Genomic DNA, 19,401 nt, shown 5'->3' with positions numbered 1-19,401 from the left:
TAAGATCTGAAGACTTGTAGTTGTGGGATTTTTCAGAACTGTTCTTTCTTTTAAATAACACTGCAGCTTTCACTGAATGGCTGTGCAGAGTCATTGGGAAGGCTGCGGTCGTCAGAGGAGCAGAAAGAACACTGCATCAGGTTCCAGCCCCACGGACCTGAAAGCAGCTCCAAGCCCAGCAAGCGCAAGAACTGCTCCAGGACATCTCATTCCGGCCCCGACTGACTCAGAACACACATTCCACTTAGCAGGAGGCAACTGCTTATTCAAGAAAGAACCACCTCGAAAGCTGTTGTTCACAATGAAAGAGTCTAGGTGATACATGTGTAACCCAACGGAAAAAAGTCAAAACTGAGAAACAAAGTTGTGAGCATCCACGGCTCTTAAAACATCATATTCAACAAGAAAATAGATAACTTTGTTTACTGTTAACATAGTCTTTCCTCAAAAAAGAACACTGCACCCGCTGCTATTTTATAAAAAAGCTAATGAGACCCAGAACAAAAGAGTTAAGGCTCAAGATTTACAACTGTAAACGTACAACCTTTGTTTGAATGACTGCGACAATTTCAGAGTGATTTGTGAATCAACAAATCTGTATATGCTACAGTTACGAACACAGTGATTAGCTTATCAACAAAACTTCCTAAAAATCAGATTTATCATATTCATCAACATAAGAATACATAACAACATAATGGTCAAAAAAATCTTTTAAAGGCAATTTTTCTGGAAAAATAACATTTTCTATCAGCTTTAGAATAAAGAACTTGACTGACTCTCCCATACCTTTAACATCTGGATCATCAATATGTGGCTCTAGGTTTTCTATCATTTCTTCAAGCTCCTTTCTGGTGGCCATGGTGATACTTGGAGAACCCGGGGTGGGGACTTCAGGCGCTGCTTCTGCTGTTTCTGGGCTGAATTGATCCTCAGAGCCCTGTTCAAGCTCTATGTCTACATCTATTTCAGGAAGAGGAGTCCTCCAGAAATGGAAGGAGTTGTACAATTCCTGATCTAAGAGAGCTGAATCTTGGGAACTGGTGCCAACTTCTGGCCGTAATGTAGATTTGTGGTTACCAGGTTTTTTATCATTCTCATTACTAGCGGCTTCCTGATGAGACTCTGAGGACAAAGTACAAAGTAAAGAGCTGTCCACTGAAACACTTATTTCACCTGGAGATTTGCTGGATGTTTCAGCATCATCTTCCATCGTGCTTTCCAGTTTGACACTGGAATTACTAGTACTGGGATCTGAAGTAACATCCTCTGGCCTGATTAGTATATCCTCCGGAACTTCTTGATCTCTGATCCTTTTATTGTTTCATTTGGGGGAAAAAAATGAAAGTATAAAAATAATTACTGAAAAAAAATCAATGAAAGATACTACACAAAACATTTAGATAAGTTAAAATATTAAAAATTAGATTATCTGTACAATTGAGTAGTTTGTATCTATTACTGATAATGCTTCTTTTTCCATCAGTAGTTGTGTTCAGAAATGTAAACATCTGTTGAATGTAAGTCTGGATCTTAAAGCATTACATATTAGTTGGCTAAGAGAACATTTGAGAACCCTGGGATTCTACAATGCAATGTGAATTTCAATAATAAAAATACTAAAGAAAAATAGTAGAAAGATAAATTTCTACAACACATTTTAAGACAGACACATTATAAAAATTATCTGAATTTTAAGATTACGGTATTGCCACTCTGCTCCAATGACATTGAAAAGTTGAGAATTAAAACCTATTTGTTTACATAAAAAAATAGAAAAACTAAACCTTCACACAGCATTAGAAAAGATCCTTATCTACTACCTCACAAAACACATTAAAATCCGCTTCAATGTAAATAAAAAGTTATTTTTATTTCTTCCGTACTTTCCAGCTCTACTTCCAAAGGTTTTCCCAAAATGGAGTCATGACTTAATTGACAAGGACAGATGGTGCGAGTCCCTCCATCAAGCCCATGGGTGGCCGCCACCCGCTAGCTACACTGAAGCACCACAGGAGGTGGGACGTCCATCTCCTCTATTTCATTTGACTCAATTAAATTTAACAAACATGTACTGAGCACCTACTAGGAGCCAGGAAATGATACCGATATTGCAGATTCAGATGTGATGAGATGTAGCTCTTGCTCGGGACATTACAATTAGAGGCAAATAGGAGAAATGAACATATCAGCAAACAATCCCCAGAGTGGTAAGTTCAGATGGATGCACAACGAACATGCACAGCAGAGACAGGAGTTGAAATTAAAAGGTTTTAGAGGAAATGACATGAGTTGTGTTTAGAAGAACTAACAAATGTTCATGACACTAAGGGAAAAAAAATGTATTCAAAGAAGAAAATAGCACATGCGAAGGCAAGAGTGACAGAAGTGTAACATCCAGAAAATAGCAATGAGTTTATCGTGGCTAAGAGAAGGAAAGGATGGACAACAAGAATGAAAAACTTCGCAGGAACCACTGTACTCCATACTAAATACCTCTACAATTTATCCTATGGGCTACAGGAAATAATGTAGGAATTAAGAGAATTACATTTCTAGATGAAATATTTTTGAAAGACCATTCTGGAAGTAGTATGGAAAATGGGTTGGAGGTAAGACAGGAGGCAGGAATTACAGAAGAACAGGTGAGAGACAGTGATGACTTTCTGAATGAATGCAGTGTTCTGGGTGCCACAGAAAAAGCGAACACATTCAGATGATGACAAAACCAATAGGATCTGTTTACTATGGCATGCTGGAGATGACAAAGGGAGGCATCTAGGAAGATTTCCAGTAAGAGCAACTGAATAGATGCTGGTAGCACCAACTAAAAGCGAAAAATGCAAGAACAGTTTAATGAGAAAGCTAACGAGTTTCAGTTCGGGCAGGCTGAGTTAGGTATCTATGTCAAATTCTAGGTGGTGATGTGCATGGGAACTGGGCAGACACTGGAGACAGATTTGGAGGTCATGAACTCAGAAGGACATGCGCAGGGCTTAGATGTGTACGAGGCAAGAAATATGAATGAAGGAAAACACGACAGTTGTGTAGAAAGAAGTCAAGGTATTTTTCTTGTATAAAAGGATGGTAAAGATGAGCATATTTTTAGGCTTAGAGAAAGAGGTTAGAAGAGATGAAGGAATTGACATAGGAGACTGAAGAAATAACTGATAAAGCAATGTCTTTCTGAGAAGAAAGGATATGGACTGAACAACACAGGCAGACAGAGTAAATGAGTGAAGAGAGACCTCTTTCTAAGAAAGATGAAAGGGAAATAAGGATAGATACATACGTAAATTTGTAAGCTGAGTGTAGGGGAAAAACTAAGGTGCTCCTTTGAAACATCACGTGCCTTTAGATATACCCAATAAAAGATATTAAAGAGGAGGCTTCCTAGGACTGTGCAAACAAGGGGATGTTAACGCCTATGTAACACCCCAGTTCAAAAGCCACGATACGTATTCTCATGAAATTACCACCTTCCCTCCGATTAGGCTTCAACTCATAGTAATGTTCATACTGTTTCAGAAACATATTTTTAAAAAGATTTAAAACACAGATAAAAATATTTAATAAGTCATCTGAAAACATACCACACAGTGATAGCATTCTAAATTCTGGTGTTTATCTTCCACCTTATAACTACAAAATACATAGAATGCACATGCAGTAAAATTGTTACGACTATGACAGAACTGGACTGCAAGCTCTTAGATTCTTATCCCAATGCTGGCATTACATTAATATCAAACTCTGAGCCTTTTAAGGACTCAAGATTCCACAATTACTCCTTATTCATAAAAATGGGGGATTGGCCTAGATGACTGATAAGATCATTTCCCTCTCCAAAACAGCTCTTGAAGCTAGTGCTATTACACAAAATGAATGTCTTCTATATGTGCATGAATTATATATTTTCCAATCATGTTTGTCCTTATTCAAAGTTTTTTTTGTTTTCTTTTAAAGAACATTAGTGGGATAACTGGTGAGATTTGAATGAAGTCTCTAGATTAGATGACAATATTACATCTATGTTAATTTCTTAATTTTGATAATTGGACAGCAGTTCTGTATTAATGTCTGTGTTTTGAGGAGATACACAATGAAATAGTTAAGAAAAGTAAAAAAAAATCCTATCTAAAATTTATTCTAAAAGAATTGAGAAAGAAGAAGAATAAAGCAAGTATGGTAAAACTTTAACATTTGGAGAATCTGGATGAAGGGTATCTGGATCCTTTGTGCTATTTTTGCAGTTTTTCTGATATCGTGAAAACAAAATTTTAAAAATTACAGTAACAAGATATTCTCTGGTGGGATGGGGAGCAAATGTGTAAAACTTGTAAGACTTCATCTATTATCTGATGAATTTAAGAAACTTCCATTTAAAATACACAAAAAGAACCCAGTTAAAAAGCCATTCAGTAGGTAAAACTATGCCAAGGGTCTGGAGTTCTTTGATCTCTCTCACCATAGTATTAACATTAAATTTTAACATTCTTAGCAGGAAAAAAAAAGAATGACCGGCAAAGTCATTCTGTCTGTCTAATGTAAAATTACTAGTCTGTCCAAACTTAAAGCTCCTAGTACGGTTTTAAAGAGACAAAATTTTTTTTCCTAGTATTAGATTCTGGGAAGCATTACTACATGGATAAATAACAGCTGCTTTAAACTGTCAAAAATATAAATCCTCTAAATACTGATTTTTCCTGGAGCTGGATAATAGTCAATGCAAGATCAAGCTGCTAAATGCCAAAATTCTGATATTCTTAACTGGCAGACTTTCAAATGCTATTATACAAGCAAAGACTGTTTTGAAAATTGAGGAGACTTAAGATTCTGCATAACGAGAGAATTATCCTATCTCCTAAGAGATTGTAGGAAACAAGAACACCAGAGAGTAGGCCAGAAATTTCTCTCCAAAAGAACCTTAAGTTTCCTTTAGTGTCTACATAACTTTACAGGTAATATCTTCAGAGTTCTTGACTAAACCCCACAGGCCTAGGAACATAAGTCCCTGTATTTCAAGGAGAAAATGACAGGTGGAGCGTCTGGTTAAAGCAGCACTGTACCCTGAGATGAAAGCAAAGAACGCTCCAAGACACATCTTTAAAATACTGTGAATTAACTAAGTGAAGGGTTAACACCAATGAAACGCTTCCAAATGCTTACCAATATCAACCAATTTACTTTCACATAGTTGGCATTAAGTTAAACTGACAAAAACCAGCATAAATTGTTTAGTTACTTAAGGCTTTTGAGATTAAATCCATTCTTTTCTTACAATAATTCATTCAAGATTTATGATGTGCCAACCACATGCCAGGCCCAGTGAAGGGGTTAATATACACAAAGATAAAGAACTCGATGGCTACACTCGAGGGACTTGTAGTCTACAGGATGATATATGCAAACATACAATTAAGAAGATGATTACAATTAGTGCTCTCTTTCCAGTGCTCTTGATGGCTGAGACACAAAAGCTCTGAACTTCCTGAAAAACTCAGGAAAAGGTTCATGGAGCTGGTGAGTCTAGAGAGGAAACACGCTGAAATTCACTTTGTTAATGTGAGTATGGACGCAACAGGATGGCTTCCCAAACGGACAGCAGGGAGAACCAAAAGAACACAGTGCACTCAGAGAATAACATAATCATTGGTTTCACTAAATAGAAAATAGAATGCTTATTTTACGTAATTTAAAAATACAAATTTGAGTGTTTAACTCTGCTTCTGGAAGTAGCTTTCATTAACACCTTCAAAGAAGCATTAATAGCTTGATCAAGGGTGACCGAAAGATAAATCTGGCATATAAAGTCAGAGGTTTATAATCAATAAAAGCTTCAAAGAGTATTAAGGGCTATTAAATGTTTCCAGGATCAGATGAAACACTATATAATAAATAAACAGTAGTGGAAATATATTGCCCAAAACTTGCTTACTTTGTAAGATATTTCTTCGAGAAATCTGAATTCTAGGAAACTAAGAGGACCTTGAGAGCAGGAACGAAATTCTACATTTCTGTCTACAGTAGCTGGTTCATAGTAGGTGCTCAATTAATTTTTGCATACTCAATCAATCTTAAATAACAAAACAACAGTTTTAAGAGTTTAAAACAAAAGCCATTGCAGTATTTAACAGAGGGTAAACAAACTAACGGCTCTGACATTAATGATATACAGGACTACTCTTTTTGAAGCTAGGAAGGAAACTATACAAAAGCTTTTACAATATTTAACACAACTCCTTCCTTAGGTAGGAACTCTCTCTTCCCTCCCCTACACCATTAACATAATTCAATAAAGTCTAATAATATAATCCAATGCTACAAATACTATTGATTTGACATTAAGAAATACCTCATGACAATGGAAGAGGAATTAAGGTTTGTAGCTAAAAGATAATTACGTTTAAATAGCTCTTCCAATAATGATCTATACCGGCAGCCAGCAAAACTACCAGCCATGATAGCCACACAAACTCTTTTTGTCAATCAAGTTTTATGGGCACACAGCCAGGCCCACCCAATGACATACTGTCTACGGCTGCTTTCTTACTGCAAAGGCAGAGCTGAGCAGCTGTGACAGAGACCCAAAGTATTTATTATTTGGCCTTTGACAGAAAATTTGCTGACCCTTGTCCTATACAATTCTGTGTAAATTTATCTCTTCACTCACTAGACTCTGCAGATTTAAAAATAAATAAAAGTTACATAATAGTCTTTGTACAATTAGATAATGAAAAGGTATGTGGACTTTAAAAACGAAAAATAGAGAACACTTCCCCCCTTCATCATTTTTGTCAAACTCCTTGCAGCAGCTGTTTTCAAAAGAACTGACAGACTTTGCTTGCTAGGAAGACAGGCTTAGAGTGATTTTTCTTCCTTTACAAAAAACAGTACCTCAGGTTTGTTTGGCTATTCAGCAGGACAGTAGGAGAACAGGCAAAAAGGTAAAACAAGGCAGCAGAGAAGAAAGGAAGAACTGCCAAATCAAAACACCAAGAAAGCAAATACCACAGTATCAAGACCTACAGAAGAAAATGTCCATTAGCATCATGACAAGGGAGGGACAAGACTCTACGGTAACTCAAGCATTACAACAGGGACTGTTTCAAGAACAGCTACTATATTATTTCAAGTGCACGCCTGTAAAAGTTCGTGCGTATTTCCCACGCACTACATTAGGTTAGAGTAATTTTTTCCCTATGTATATAATAAATTTTAAAAACTAAAACAAAACTTTTTAATGCAAAAAATTTTAGAACAAAAATTAGAGTTGTCTTCTTTAAGCTTTATTTTAAAATTTGGTTGCCCTATTAGATTAATACACTTAAAATTGGTATTCTAGTTAAAAAGTACAGTAATTTGGTGCTAACCATTAAAATACTTTCCCGGTACCTAAGAGATTACAATTATCATTCTGCAGACAGAATCCAAGATCCACAATTAAATCGACTGACTGAAAGGAATAATAATAGTAAGAAGTTGACTATGTACTAAAACAAACATATTCCTAAATTAGGTTTCACTCCTTAAAAACAAACCCTTCAAACTGCATAACCATTATCTTACATTCTAAATGTCAACAGATTATTTATGAGTTATGTAACTTATTAAACTTACCCAAAAATTATTATCCAATCTACCATTTATAGTTTTCTATGTGCCCAGCATCAAGCCAAGTGTGTTACATACATCTTCATCTTCTCGTTTAATATATAACTAACCAAAGAGGTGTTTAACAAATGTATTTAAAATAAAACTCCATAAAAATATTTACCAATTTTTATAATCAAGAGAAATAGTAAACTCTCCAAAAGGACAATTATAAAATAGCGGAAATGAAAAAAATGTTCACAAGCAGTAAAACTGGAATGCAAAGTTTTAAAAAATTATACCTATTTTTGTCTTCTACTGACGTATCTTCTGAACTTTTGCTTTCTTCTTTAAAATACTGGCCTGAGCTAGATGGGTTAGCGAAAGTAGATATGAAAGGCCCCAGAGACTGGAAGGCCGCCTGGCGAACCTGGGAAGGAAAAAGGACAGTAACAAAACATAAAAATAAGGGGTTATTAAGAAGCTACTTTCCACACACTGAAGGATGGTTAAGATAATAACAGTTTTTCTAAAAGAAACCCAGATTCAGAACTATAAATCACTCTTTGGCTAGGATTCAAAATTCTTTATAAACAATTTTTTTTCTTTCGGTTTTTTAAATCCTGGCTTGAATATTTAAACCATGAGAATATGAATATGAGATCCTATAAAACACGTGCATGAAACAAAACTAAAGAAAGTCCTGTTGTGTTATCAAGAACAAAAAAAGTGAAAAAAATCAAGATTGCCAAACAGAAAAAATAAAGAAATAAAGTCAACAAAATGTGATAAATCTATTTAATGTTTTCAGGTAGGAAAGACTGTAATTTGCTCACTACAAGAAGCAAGACAGCTGTACCAGAACTATGCACACAGTCATCAGAAATATAATACTGACTTAAAATAACACTTCACAAAAACCTGGAAGCATATACTACTGTTATCAATGAATATCTCAAGTAGGAGAGTTGAAAAGGAGGTTATAGAATTTTACCTTGCATCATATTCCTGCATTATTTTTGTAACCAAGATTAAAAAAACAATTTGGAAAGGAGAGGTTTTACGAGAGGATGTAGAATCTGACAAAGCAACTGCGATGGGAAAAGCTACAAACCAATTTCTCTCAGATTAGGCCTTTAAGGCATAGCAATAACCTTTTCCAAGTTTTAAAATGAGGATTACATGATATGTGTAAATTTTACAAAGGCAAATACATGTAAGGATGCCTATTATTAGTATTCATCTACTTGGAGAGGCATATACAAAATGATTCAATTGTTTCAAAGAAGGGCTAGAATTATATGCACGATAGCAAAAAAGAATAGTGTGTATGTGTGAACTTACAGATTTTTTTCCCCTTTATAGTCAATAAACATTACTTCCTTAAAAGTGTAAAAGGTAACTTTCAAAACTACATGCATGAATTTAGTCTACTCTGATTAGTGTGAAAACTCTGAGCTTGTCTCAAATAGACATAGGATTTATATATACCTCAAATGACTGAGATTTAAGGAGCTCTTCATTTTAATATAAACATATTCCCAAATTAACAGGAAATATTGAACGTTATGGAGCCCAAACAATGACAAAGTGCTGAAAGTTTAAAAATGAAAACTTGAAATAAGCTACAGAGTCTTTTCTAACAATCTTATATAAGATACGATAAAAACATTAAAATAGTACCAAGGCTTAACTGTCTTTCTCTATACGTAGACTTTGTTTTGAAAACGAATGTGGTAAGGTCCTGAGCTCAACTTCTGGAATGACTTTGTAAGGAACTCCACTGACACACTCCCCAGTGTCACTGAGGAAATGGGTGAAAGTGGGAAAAAAAACCCCACCATTCAACACCTCTAGAATCAGTCCTAAGGGCAAACAACAAATGAAGGACAATCTATTCAAGAAAATCTACAAAACTTGAGTAAAAAAAAGCTGAGAGTCTGTGGTATTTGAACTAAGACCAGCCCAGGGAGGCACAGCCTCCACTCCAGACCATCGCAGCCAAGAACACTAGGCTCCTTTCCCCCAGCTCCCAGCCAGAGGGCCTTCTCATGCTGTGCCCACCTACCTGTTGCTGAGGCCGGGTCCTGGGCAAATGCAGTGGCGAGGGGTGGCTCCCTTCTTCTGCCCAGTGCCCATTAGAGGAATGGTGGCTCTACCTTGGACATGGCTCAGAATACCGGGGCCCCAACAGCCTTGGCCCCAGCTTGTGAGGCCAGGAAAGACAAGCCAACAGAAGCTCAGGCTGCTGGCCCTCCCATTCCCGCCAAAATGCTGTCATCCCAAGGGTGGCTGTGGGCATACTCAAAGCTGAACCTCTTGGAAGGAGGAAGTAAGAGTCCACTAAAGAATTCCAACTAGTCACTAAACAAACAAGCAATTAACAGTAAGCCCCAGAGAGGAGCACCAGTACCCAAATTTGCTACAATATAGTATCCAAAATGTCCAGTCTTTAACAAAACATTACAAGGCATGCAAAGGAACAGAAAAGTATGATCCACACAGTGAAAAAAAATTAGGTAACAAACTCTGTGTGAGAACAATAAGATGTTGGACGCGACAGAAAAAACTTCAAAGTAGCCATTATACACTGTTCATGGAACTAAAGGAAAGCGTGATTAAAGACGTAAAGAGGACAATGTCATATCAAATAAAGAATATTAATAAAGAGACAGAAATTATAAAGAGAACCAAAAGGAAATTCTGGAGCTGAAAAGCACTGTAACTAAAATAAAAAACTGACTACATGAACTCAACAGTAGATCTGAACTGGCAGAGAAAAGAATTAGTCAACTCAACATATATCAATACAGATTATGCAAGCCAAAGAATAGAGAGAAAAATGAAAATAAGGAAAAATGAACAGAGCCTTAGAAAAATGTGAGACACCAACATACGTGTAATGAGAATCCCACAAGGAGAGAAGAGAGAGAGAAAAGAGAAGACAAAATATTTGAAGAAATGATGGCTCAAAATTTCGCAAATTTATTAAAAATCAATAACCCACACATCCAGGAAGCTCAACAAGTAGGATAAACTAAAAGAAATCTACAAACACATCATAGTAAAAATGCTGAAAGTCAAAAGCAAGGAGAAAATCTTGAAAGCAGCAGAGAAAGCGATACATCACTTACAAGGGAGCCCCAACAAACACCTGAGAGAAGAAACAAAGGAGGCCAGAAGGCAGTGGGGATAACATTCAAAATGCTCAAAGAAAAAAACCTGCTAACCAAGAATCCTATACCTAGGAAAGCTATCTTTCAAAAATGCAGGCAAGATAAAGATATTCCCAGATAAACAAAACCTGAGAATGTGTTGCTACCAGACTCACATTATAAGAAATACAAAAGGAAGCTCTTTAGGTTGAAAGCCAGTTACCCTATATGTTAATTCAAAGAAGAAAGATCTCAAATTAATAACCTAACCTTCTACCTCAAGACACTGAAAAAAGAAGAGCAAACTAAACCAAAAAGCAAGCAGAAGGAAGGATTTAATAAAGATTAGAATGGAAATTAATGAAACAGAGAATAGAAACAGAGAAAATCAGTGAAACCAAAAGCCTTAAAAAGACCAACAAAACTGACAAATCTTTAGCAGCCTGGCCAAGAAAGAAAGAGACAAGACTCAAATCACGAGAATCAGAAAGAAGGGACATTACTACTGACCTTACAGAAATAAAAAGATTATAAAGAAATACTACGGATAATCATACACCAATAAATTAGATAACTTAGATAAAACAGGAGGATTCCTGGAAAGACACAAACTACCAAAACTGAGTCAAGAAGAAATAGACAATCTGAAGAGACCCGTAAGAAGAGATTAAATTAGTAATTAAAAAAACCCTACCCACAAAGAGAAGTCCAGGCCCAGATGGCCTCACTGCTGAACTCCACTAAAGATTTAAAAGAGAATTAACACCAACTCTTCGCAAATTCTCCCAAAACATACAAGAGGAGGGAACACTTCCCAACTCACTTGACAAGGCCATTATTACCCTGATAACAAAATCAAGCAAAAAAGAAAATAGCCATTACAGAAAACTACCCACTGTTATCTTTTATAATATAGACATAAAAATCCTTAACAAAATACTAGCAAACTAAATCCAGCAACACACCGAGAATTATTATACTATGACCGTGTGAGACTTATCCCTGGGACTGAACATCTGAAAATCAGTATAATACATCACAGCAAGAGAATGAACGTGATTTATATTTGAACAAAAATTTTGTCCAGTAAAAAAAGTTAATATAGTAGTCTATTGTCTACTCCTAAAAGGATTAATAACGTACCTTAAGTTATAGATTATTTCTTAAATTATGAAATCAAATGTTTGCCATACAATGTACTATTTTACAAAAATAGTAATTAAAACCCTACCCAACGTGAAGGATCACTGATCAAATTAATAAATAGTGCTGATAATTTAGTCCGTCGGATTTCTTGACATGTTGCACATGAAACCGCCATGAAGCATTCAGCACAAGCCTTCCGGACTCCCCACACGTTATCAGAACAAAGCTGGAAAAACCTGGGCAGCTATGCAAGGGAGACAGTGTTTTGTTAGGCAGACAAAGCAGGTTTCAGTAGTTACTTTTACTTCATTCTGCTTTCACAGTGTTTTAAACCACTAGATTTTCTTAACAAAATTTAGAAGACTTTAGTATTAATACTCAGTAATTTTAAATAAATCACACTTAATTCATAACACTATTGACTATAGAAAAGCAAAAACACTCCCAACAAATATAGCTTAAATGTTATCCAAGAGCTTGTGTCTACAGAAACTCTTCAAGTATGTTAATTTGTACATTAAGCATATATATTCCATGTACTAACTACTAATTAAAAATAACATGCAGTAGATTTAATGTCACTAAAATACTTGAGGGTTGCAATAACATGAAAGATTCATCTGAATAAATAAGAACTGATTTGTCTAAAAAAAACGGGAGAGGTAAAAATAGATCAACGGTTCTTACACATATCTGCACTTATAACAAACGGTCGTTATCAAAATAATTCAAGTGCCCAGATTATCAGAATTGAAACTCAAACTCCACACCATACTATCTTTCTGGTTTACATCCATGGGATTGTGTTAATAAAATTTTGGGGTAAATGTGGGCATTTCAAACTCTATGTACCACTTTATAATCCACTGCTAACTGCTTTATTTCTACAAAACTTACCAACATTTCCTCAGTAGCTTGCTGGCCAACTACACTGCAAATATCTCCAAAATTCGCAGCACAGACCTGACAACAAAAGCATCACTGACATTTCAAAATATTACATATAGAATTCCTTAAAAATAATCTTTTAAATTTCACATATCAATACAGTAACCACTAGAACCACGTGTTCTTAAAAAAAAAAAAAAGACTAAACAATACCTTTCGAACATGGAACATTCTGCAGTCACAGCACATCTCACAGAACCTGGGAAGGATAAGACGCTCTGTGATGTCCTTTCCAACCATGGGGGCCATTTTGCACATTATCTAAAATAAAGAAGAACAAAAATGCACTGAAAATATCTTCAAAACTAAGACTTCTCCAGTTAAGTTTGCTAGCTTATTAAAAGTATTTAATTTAAGGAAACATAAAATATGACATGGTATCATTACACTACATACATCACAAAAAAATTCATTTTATCTGAATTGAAAAGTAGAGATTAACAAGTACTAATAAAATCAACTGATAATTACTAAATGCATGGTAAACCCAGAGAAAACCCTAAAAATTTCATTTTTGTCTATAGTTTCAATATTATTAAATCATTTTGCCTGACAACTTTAAAAGCAAAGACTCCTACATTTTCCCAATGAGAATATAAGTGGTCACTGTTCAAAGGGAAAAAGATTATCATAACAAAAGATCTGGGTTTAATAATATATCTGTATTGCTAGGAAAAGCTATACAGGGGCAGTCCCTACCTTGCTAAGTGCCATTTTAACTGAAACGTGTGCCTATGGGAACGGCATCCTCCCTCTGCAGAGCTTAGGTTACGTGGAAGGCAAGGGTATGATTCTGGCACGCACATGTTTCAGTTAACACACTGCCAGGCAAAGTGAGGATGAACTGTGTTTGAAAAATAGCCCAAGTTATTTAAATAAATTCCTCCCACAGTTAGTAGAGAAAGAAATCCCATGGTCTGTCATCATTTATCTGTTACATGTACTCCCAGCCAGTGCAAATATGACAAGAAAAAAGGCATACAGATTGGAAAGAAAAAATCTCTATTCACATATGACATGATTGTCTACAAGGAAAATCCCAAGGAATCCATAAAGAAGCCACTAGAACACGTAAGTGAGTTTAGGAAGTTAGTAGGACATATGTCAGAACACAAAAATCCAATGTATTTCTATAAATTAGCAATGAACAACTGGAAACATTTCAAAACAGTATCATTCACAATAGTGTTAAAGAACACGAAATCTAACAAAATACATACATGAACTGTCTATTGAACACTACAAAACACTGACGAGAGAAATCAATGGAGAGATCTACCCCGCTCAGGGATTGCTAGGCTGACCATCATTCCCAACCTGATCTGTAGTTTCAACACATTCCCTGCGAAAGTCTCAGACCTCAGAACCGCGACTACACCTGCATCTCCCAAACCCCAAAGCCAGTTTTCCTTTTGTTTGGTTTTGATTAAAGTTTTCTTTTTTTTTTAAATTTTTCCTTCTTCTTGCCAAACCCCCCAGTACATAGTTGTATATTTTAGTTGTGGATCCTTCTAGTTGTGACATGTGGGATGCTGCTTCAGCGTGGCCTGACAACCGGTGCCATGTCGGCGCCCAGGATTCAAACCCATGAAACCCTTGGCTGCCGAAGCGGAGTGCGTGAACTTAACGACTTGGCCACGGGGCCAGCCCCTGGTTTTTGTTTTTTGACTCCGTACTACTTCTAAGCTTTTCCAAGCTCTAGGTAAAAACCCAAAGCTATACTGTATCACCAATCTAGTATAATTAAATTTATCAGAATGAACTATTCCCAACAGATAGAAAAAGTGGGAGGCCAGGAAATGTAAAATATGACAAAATAAACATACAATCAATTGTAAGAGAAACATGGTTACATGGTTTTCATACTAGTGCGGGATATAGTCTTTTGATTATAACGTTTTATTATTGTTAAATCCCATCAAAAATTATAATAGAGCAAGTTAAACCCCACTCAATAAAAATAACTATGCCAAAATTTACTTCCTGCATTGAGGAACTTATGAAATTAAAAAAAAATCTGTGTGGAACTTGACAGAGATGGTGACTGTACAACATTGTGAAGGTACTAAATGCTACTTAACTATAACTTCAAAATGGTTAATTGTATATTATGTGAATTTCACTTCAATAAAAATGATATTACTGGGAAAAAAGTATCTAAATTTATTATCAGCCAGCCCTAGCAGTCTAGTGGTTAGGATCTGGCACTCTCAACTGCCACGGCCCAGGTTCATTTCCCAGGCAGGCAACCCTATCACCTATCTTTTGGTTGTCATACTTGGTGGCTGCATGCTGCTGTGACGCTGGAAAGCTATTCGACCAGTATTTCAGATACCAGCAGGGTCACCCACAGGGGAGAGGTTTCAGCGGAGCTTCCAGACTAGACAGACTGGGAAGAAGGACCTGGCCACCCACTTCTGAAAAAACTGGCCATGAAAACCCTGTGAATAACAGCAGAGCGCTGTCTGATACAGCACCGGAAGGTGAGAGGATGGCACAGAAAGACTGGGCAGGGTTCCGCTATGCTGTCCACAGGGTCACCAGGAGTCGGAAACGACTTGACAGCATTAACAACAACAAAAATTTATTATTAACTGGTACCTGAGTATCCAAAAATAAAATAATTACATCAAGGAATTTCCAAAGGAAAGGAACTACAGAGATGATCTAATTCATCCTACTCATGATCCAGAAGCACTATAAAATTCTGGTGTAATTTTTTTCATATCAACAAAGATGCAATTATATTATTTTAGGTTTAAGTAGTAAACTTTCACTAGCCAAAGAGATTTGAATAAATTTTCAGATGAACTTACCACTGTCCTAATTTATTATCAGAATTCTTACTCATTGAACTCAGGAGGCACAGATGTGAACTGCAACAGATACTACTATATTCTAATTCATGCCCTATTTACGGATGGCTCTCAAATAATCAAAATATTTGCTAACCATGTCAAAAACCCAGAAAGCTTAATATTACACTTGACTTAATTATGTGCATAATGACTTAATCTGTTTATTCTTCTAATAATCATAATTTCTATCATCTATCATATCACAGTATAATGACTCGCCTGACATCCTTCCCCCAAAGACCATAGTGTCAAGGGCAGGAGCCAAGTATTATTAGCATTTTTCCTACCGTGCTTACACAGTGCTGGAAAAGTGTTCAACAGCAATTAAAGAGGTTCAAATGTTTCTTCATTCAATACAGGGGTTTTTTTACACCTGTTTTTTTTTTCCCAACTGTACTGGTTGTTTCTCCTGTCTTATTTTTCCATTTTGACATAATAATAAATTTAGTTACTTATTATTTTCTTGCTGCATATCTGGCTTTCTCAGAGGTCCGTGATAGAGCCATCTAATTCCCAGGTGCTTAGCACAACATGGCACCCACAGAAATACACCTCTTCCTTTGTAAGCTTATGTCCCTTTCTATCCTAGAATTATATTTCAAATTTAATGATTTGCACCTACTTTGATAGATAAGATGTATAAACCCTATAGTAATATAGCATAATATTTCATGAATACCCCCTATTAGTCAATATAGTGACTAATTTTTTACCTAAACTGAAAAATCATGTTCTACTTACAGCAACGGCTTCTGTTTTCACATCGTCGTTGCTATCTGGGGCAGTTAGTTCTATGAGGACGGGGCACACTTTTGTCTCCACATCAAATCGCTCAATTAACTCCTGCTCCAGCAGAGCCAGCAAAGCTGCCTGACTTGTTTTTCTTACCTAGGAAAAAATTAACAGCACAACAAAGTACATACGTGATATAAGAAAACTCTATTACTTGATTTTCACAAGTGTAAAGACTTCTCATCCCAAGTTAAATGGATTCATAACTAGCAAAACCTTCCAAATAAAAATCTGTGGCTATTTTCCTCAACTATTGCAAAAACTGAACTTGGCAGTCTGTGTTATGATAAATGAAGTGAAACCGAAAAGCCATCCTTGTAAAAGAAGTCTCACAAGGTAACAAATTTTTTGAGGGTCACCTATGAAGGTACCAAATGAGAATGCAGCTACTAGGCACTGTCTATAAGGGCATTAAGGAGGCCTCCTAGATTTGCCAGATTCTCAAGACATATGGGTCTAAGACAAATGGTCATTTTGAAAAACAGAATAACGAAGTCAACGAGGAAAAAAACATTCAAATGAGACCCCCTAGGGTAGGCCACTCTACATACATCATACTGCATAAACTTTCTTAAGAACAGGTAAATGGCACTCTTACCTGATTATTCTGATCTGCGAGATATCTAACCACAATAGGTAGTAAATATTTGGAAAAAGCATATGGGATTGAAGGCCGGTTTTCTTGACAAAACAATGCAATATGAGGCACCTGTTCCATCAGCTCTGCTCTCACAGTTGGTTCTATCGAAATAATAGAAATGTGAGCAAACACATTCTCCCATAGGAACAAAATTTTCGCCTGCACTTGAGACTATTAGGAAAGCTTTGGAGTCACTTTCACCCTCAACAGAAAAGGGGCTTAAAAAATGTTCTCTAACTCTATGATCCCTTTCACCCCCCCCGAGTGAAAGGACCTTCCCCTGTCCCAAACTTCTATCTTCACAATGCAATCATTTCCTATAATGATTAGATTTATTCATCACCTATGTTGTGCTACACTGTGCTAGGGGTTAAATATCCGAAATTCACAGCAACTATAATATGGTATTATCTTTACACTCTACTATTGAAGAACCATCTATGACAAATTATAAGGACTGGCTCCTAATCTAAATTTAGTTAATGAACGGAGGATTTATAGTTAGACTTAACTAAGACTAAAAAGGGTAAGTGAATATTAAAGGAGACCAATAGATTTAAACAAACAAAAAGCCTGAAAAGACCCAAGTATATATGTTAATTTAAATATGACAAATAAGGCATTTCAAATCTCTGGGTTTCAAAAGGATGAACTATCCAATAAGTAATGAATGGCAGGAAAATCAGCTACTTATGTGAGAAAAAAAGATAAGATTTATACACCACACACCATACATTATCTCTGGGTGAATTAAAGTTCTAAACATTTTTCTTAAAGATCAAAAGCACTAAAAGATAACACTTTAAAAATGTTTAATCTTGAGGTGGGAAGCTCCTTCAAGGCAAACAAACCCCAAAAACCAACTAAAAGATGAGTTAATTTCACTTTATAAAGACGTTATTATTGGGGCCAGCCTGAGGGCACAGCGGTTAAGTGCACACGTTCCGCTTCGGCAGCCCAGGGTTCGCCAGTTTGGATCCCGGGTGTGGACACGGCACCGCTTGGCAAGCTATGGTGTGGTAGGCGTCCCACATATAAAGCGGAGGAAGATGGGCATAGATGTCAGGGCCAGTCTTCCTCAGCGAAAAGAGGAGGATTGGCAGCAGTTAGCTCAGGGCTAATCTTCCTCCAAAAAAAAAAAGACGTCATTATAGATAACAGATACCACATTCAGTTAAAAGGGACAAGAGCCTGGGAGAAAATACACATATAACAAAGTATCAATAACTAAATACACAAAGAACTCATTGTTCAAATGAATACATCAAAGAAAACAAGGATAAGAACAGACAATTCACAGGAGAAATGCAAGTGACTAAACCACATACAGACCTGAGGATTATCAACACAAGTCATCACATCAGACCTAATCAGAACTTGGTACCTATTAATGATTATATTAAAGTTACTTAAGGTAAATATGCATGAACATGTCCAGAGGAACATTAGATTTCAACAAATAGAAATTAAATTATCAGTACAAAATGTACTAGCATTTTACAAAGCTAAGAATCTTATCAACAAACCAATATTTGGAATTTCTACTACATGGCTGTGCCATTTGAAGTTAAACAGTATTTAAATAAAATAGAATGCTTCTGTTTTGAAAAACAAAAACAAAAGAAAAGTAGACACATAAGCCTCTACTTTTCCTCACTGACCCTGAATTCGCTAACATTGACCTAATACCTATATTTTTGAAGCAAAAGGACATAAGTTACAGTTTTAGTTAAAAATGAAATCAGTAACTTTTCTTTCTTCAAGGCCCTGCTTAAGCAAAGAGACCGATGGAACAAAACCAAGTCCAGAAACGGACTTATGCACATACAGACTACAGATTTATTCAAAAGTGAAAGGGAAAGATGGTCTTTTCAATAAAAGATGCTGTGTTAACTGGATACCCACATTAAAAAAAAGAAAAACAAAATAAAACTTGTCGCCCACTTCCTATCATACATAAAATAAAGCCCAGGTAGAATGCAGATCTACGTGTCAAAGGTAAAAACGATAAAGCTTCTAAATCATTTAACACAGGAGAACACATTCATGACTTTGAGGTAAAGAAAATATGGGTAGTACACAAATAGTACTACCCATAAAAGAAAAGAACTTCTTTTCTTTAACAGGTACCACTAAGAGAGTGGAAAGACAAGTCAGAGTGAAAAAGGCACCTACAATACACACAAACAACATACGGCTCACATTCAGAACAAAGAATTCCTGCAAATCTGTAAGAAAAAGATTGTCAATTTTAAAAAAGGAGAAGAGA

General features: G+C 36.0%; 1 protein-coding gene across 6 annotated transcripts in view; it reads right to left on the bottom strand.

The window, feature by feature from the left end:
* The window catches only part of PPP4R1 (protein phosphatase 4 regulatory subunit 1), a 75,622-nt gene that overhangs the window by 19,284 nt on the left and 36,937 nt on the right, over positions 1 to 19,401 (bottom strand). For all 6 annotated transcript variants that reach the window (XM_044773443.2, XM_044773444.2, XM_044773445.2 and 3 more), the window contains 7 exons: positions 17,091 to 17,233; positions 16,442 to 16,588; positions 12,996 to 13,103; positions 12,792 to 12,857; positions 11,980 to 12,138; positions 7,896 to 8,023; positions 790 to 1,313 (listed from right to left, as the gene is read on the bottom strand). In XM_044773443.2, coding sequence (XP_044629378.2) covers positions 790 to 1,313; positions 7,896 to 8,023; positions 11,980 to 12,138; positions 12,792 to 12,857; positions 12,996 to 13,103; positions 16,442 to 16,588; positions 17,091 to 17,233 — 1,275 coding nt within the window. The remainder of the gene's footprint in view (positions 1 to 789; positions 1,314 to 7,895; positions 8,024 to 11,979; positions 12,139 to 12,791; positions 12,858 to 12,995; positions 13,104 to 16,441; positions 16,589 to 17,090; positions 17,234 to 19,401) is intronic.

The sequence above is a fragment of the Equus asinus genome, chromosome 7 (genome assembly GCF_041296235.1).
Source record: "Equus asinus isolate D_3611 breed Donkey chromosome 7, EquAss-T2T_v2, whole genome shotgun sequence".
Classification (NCBI taxonomy): Eukaryota; Metazoa; Chordata; class Mammalia; order Perissodactyla; family Equidae; genus Equus; species Equus asinus.
This window is presented reverse-complemented; position numbering and strand designations above follow the sequence as displayed.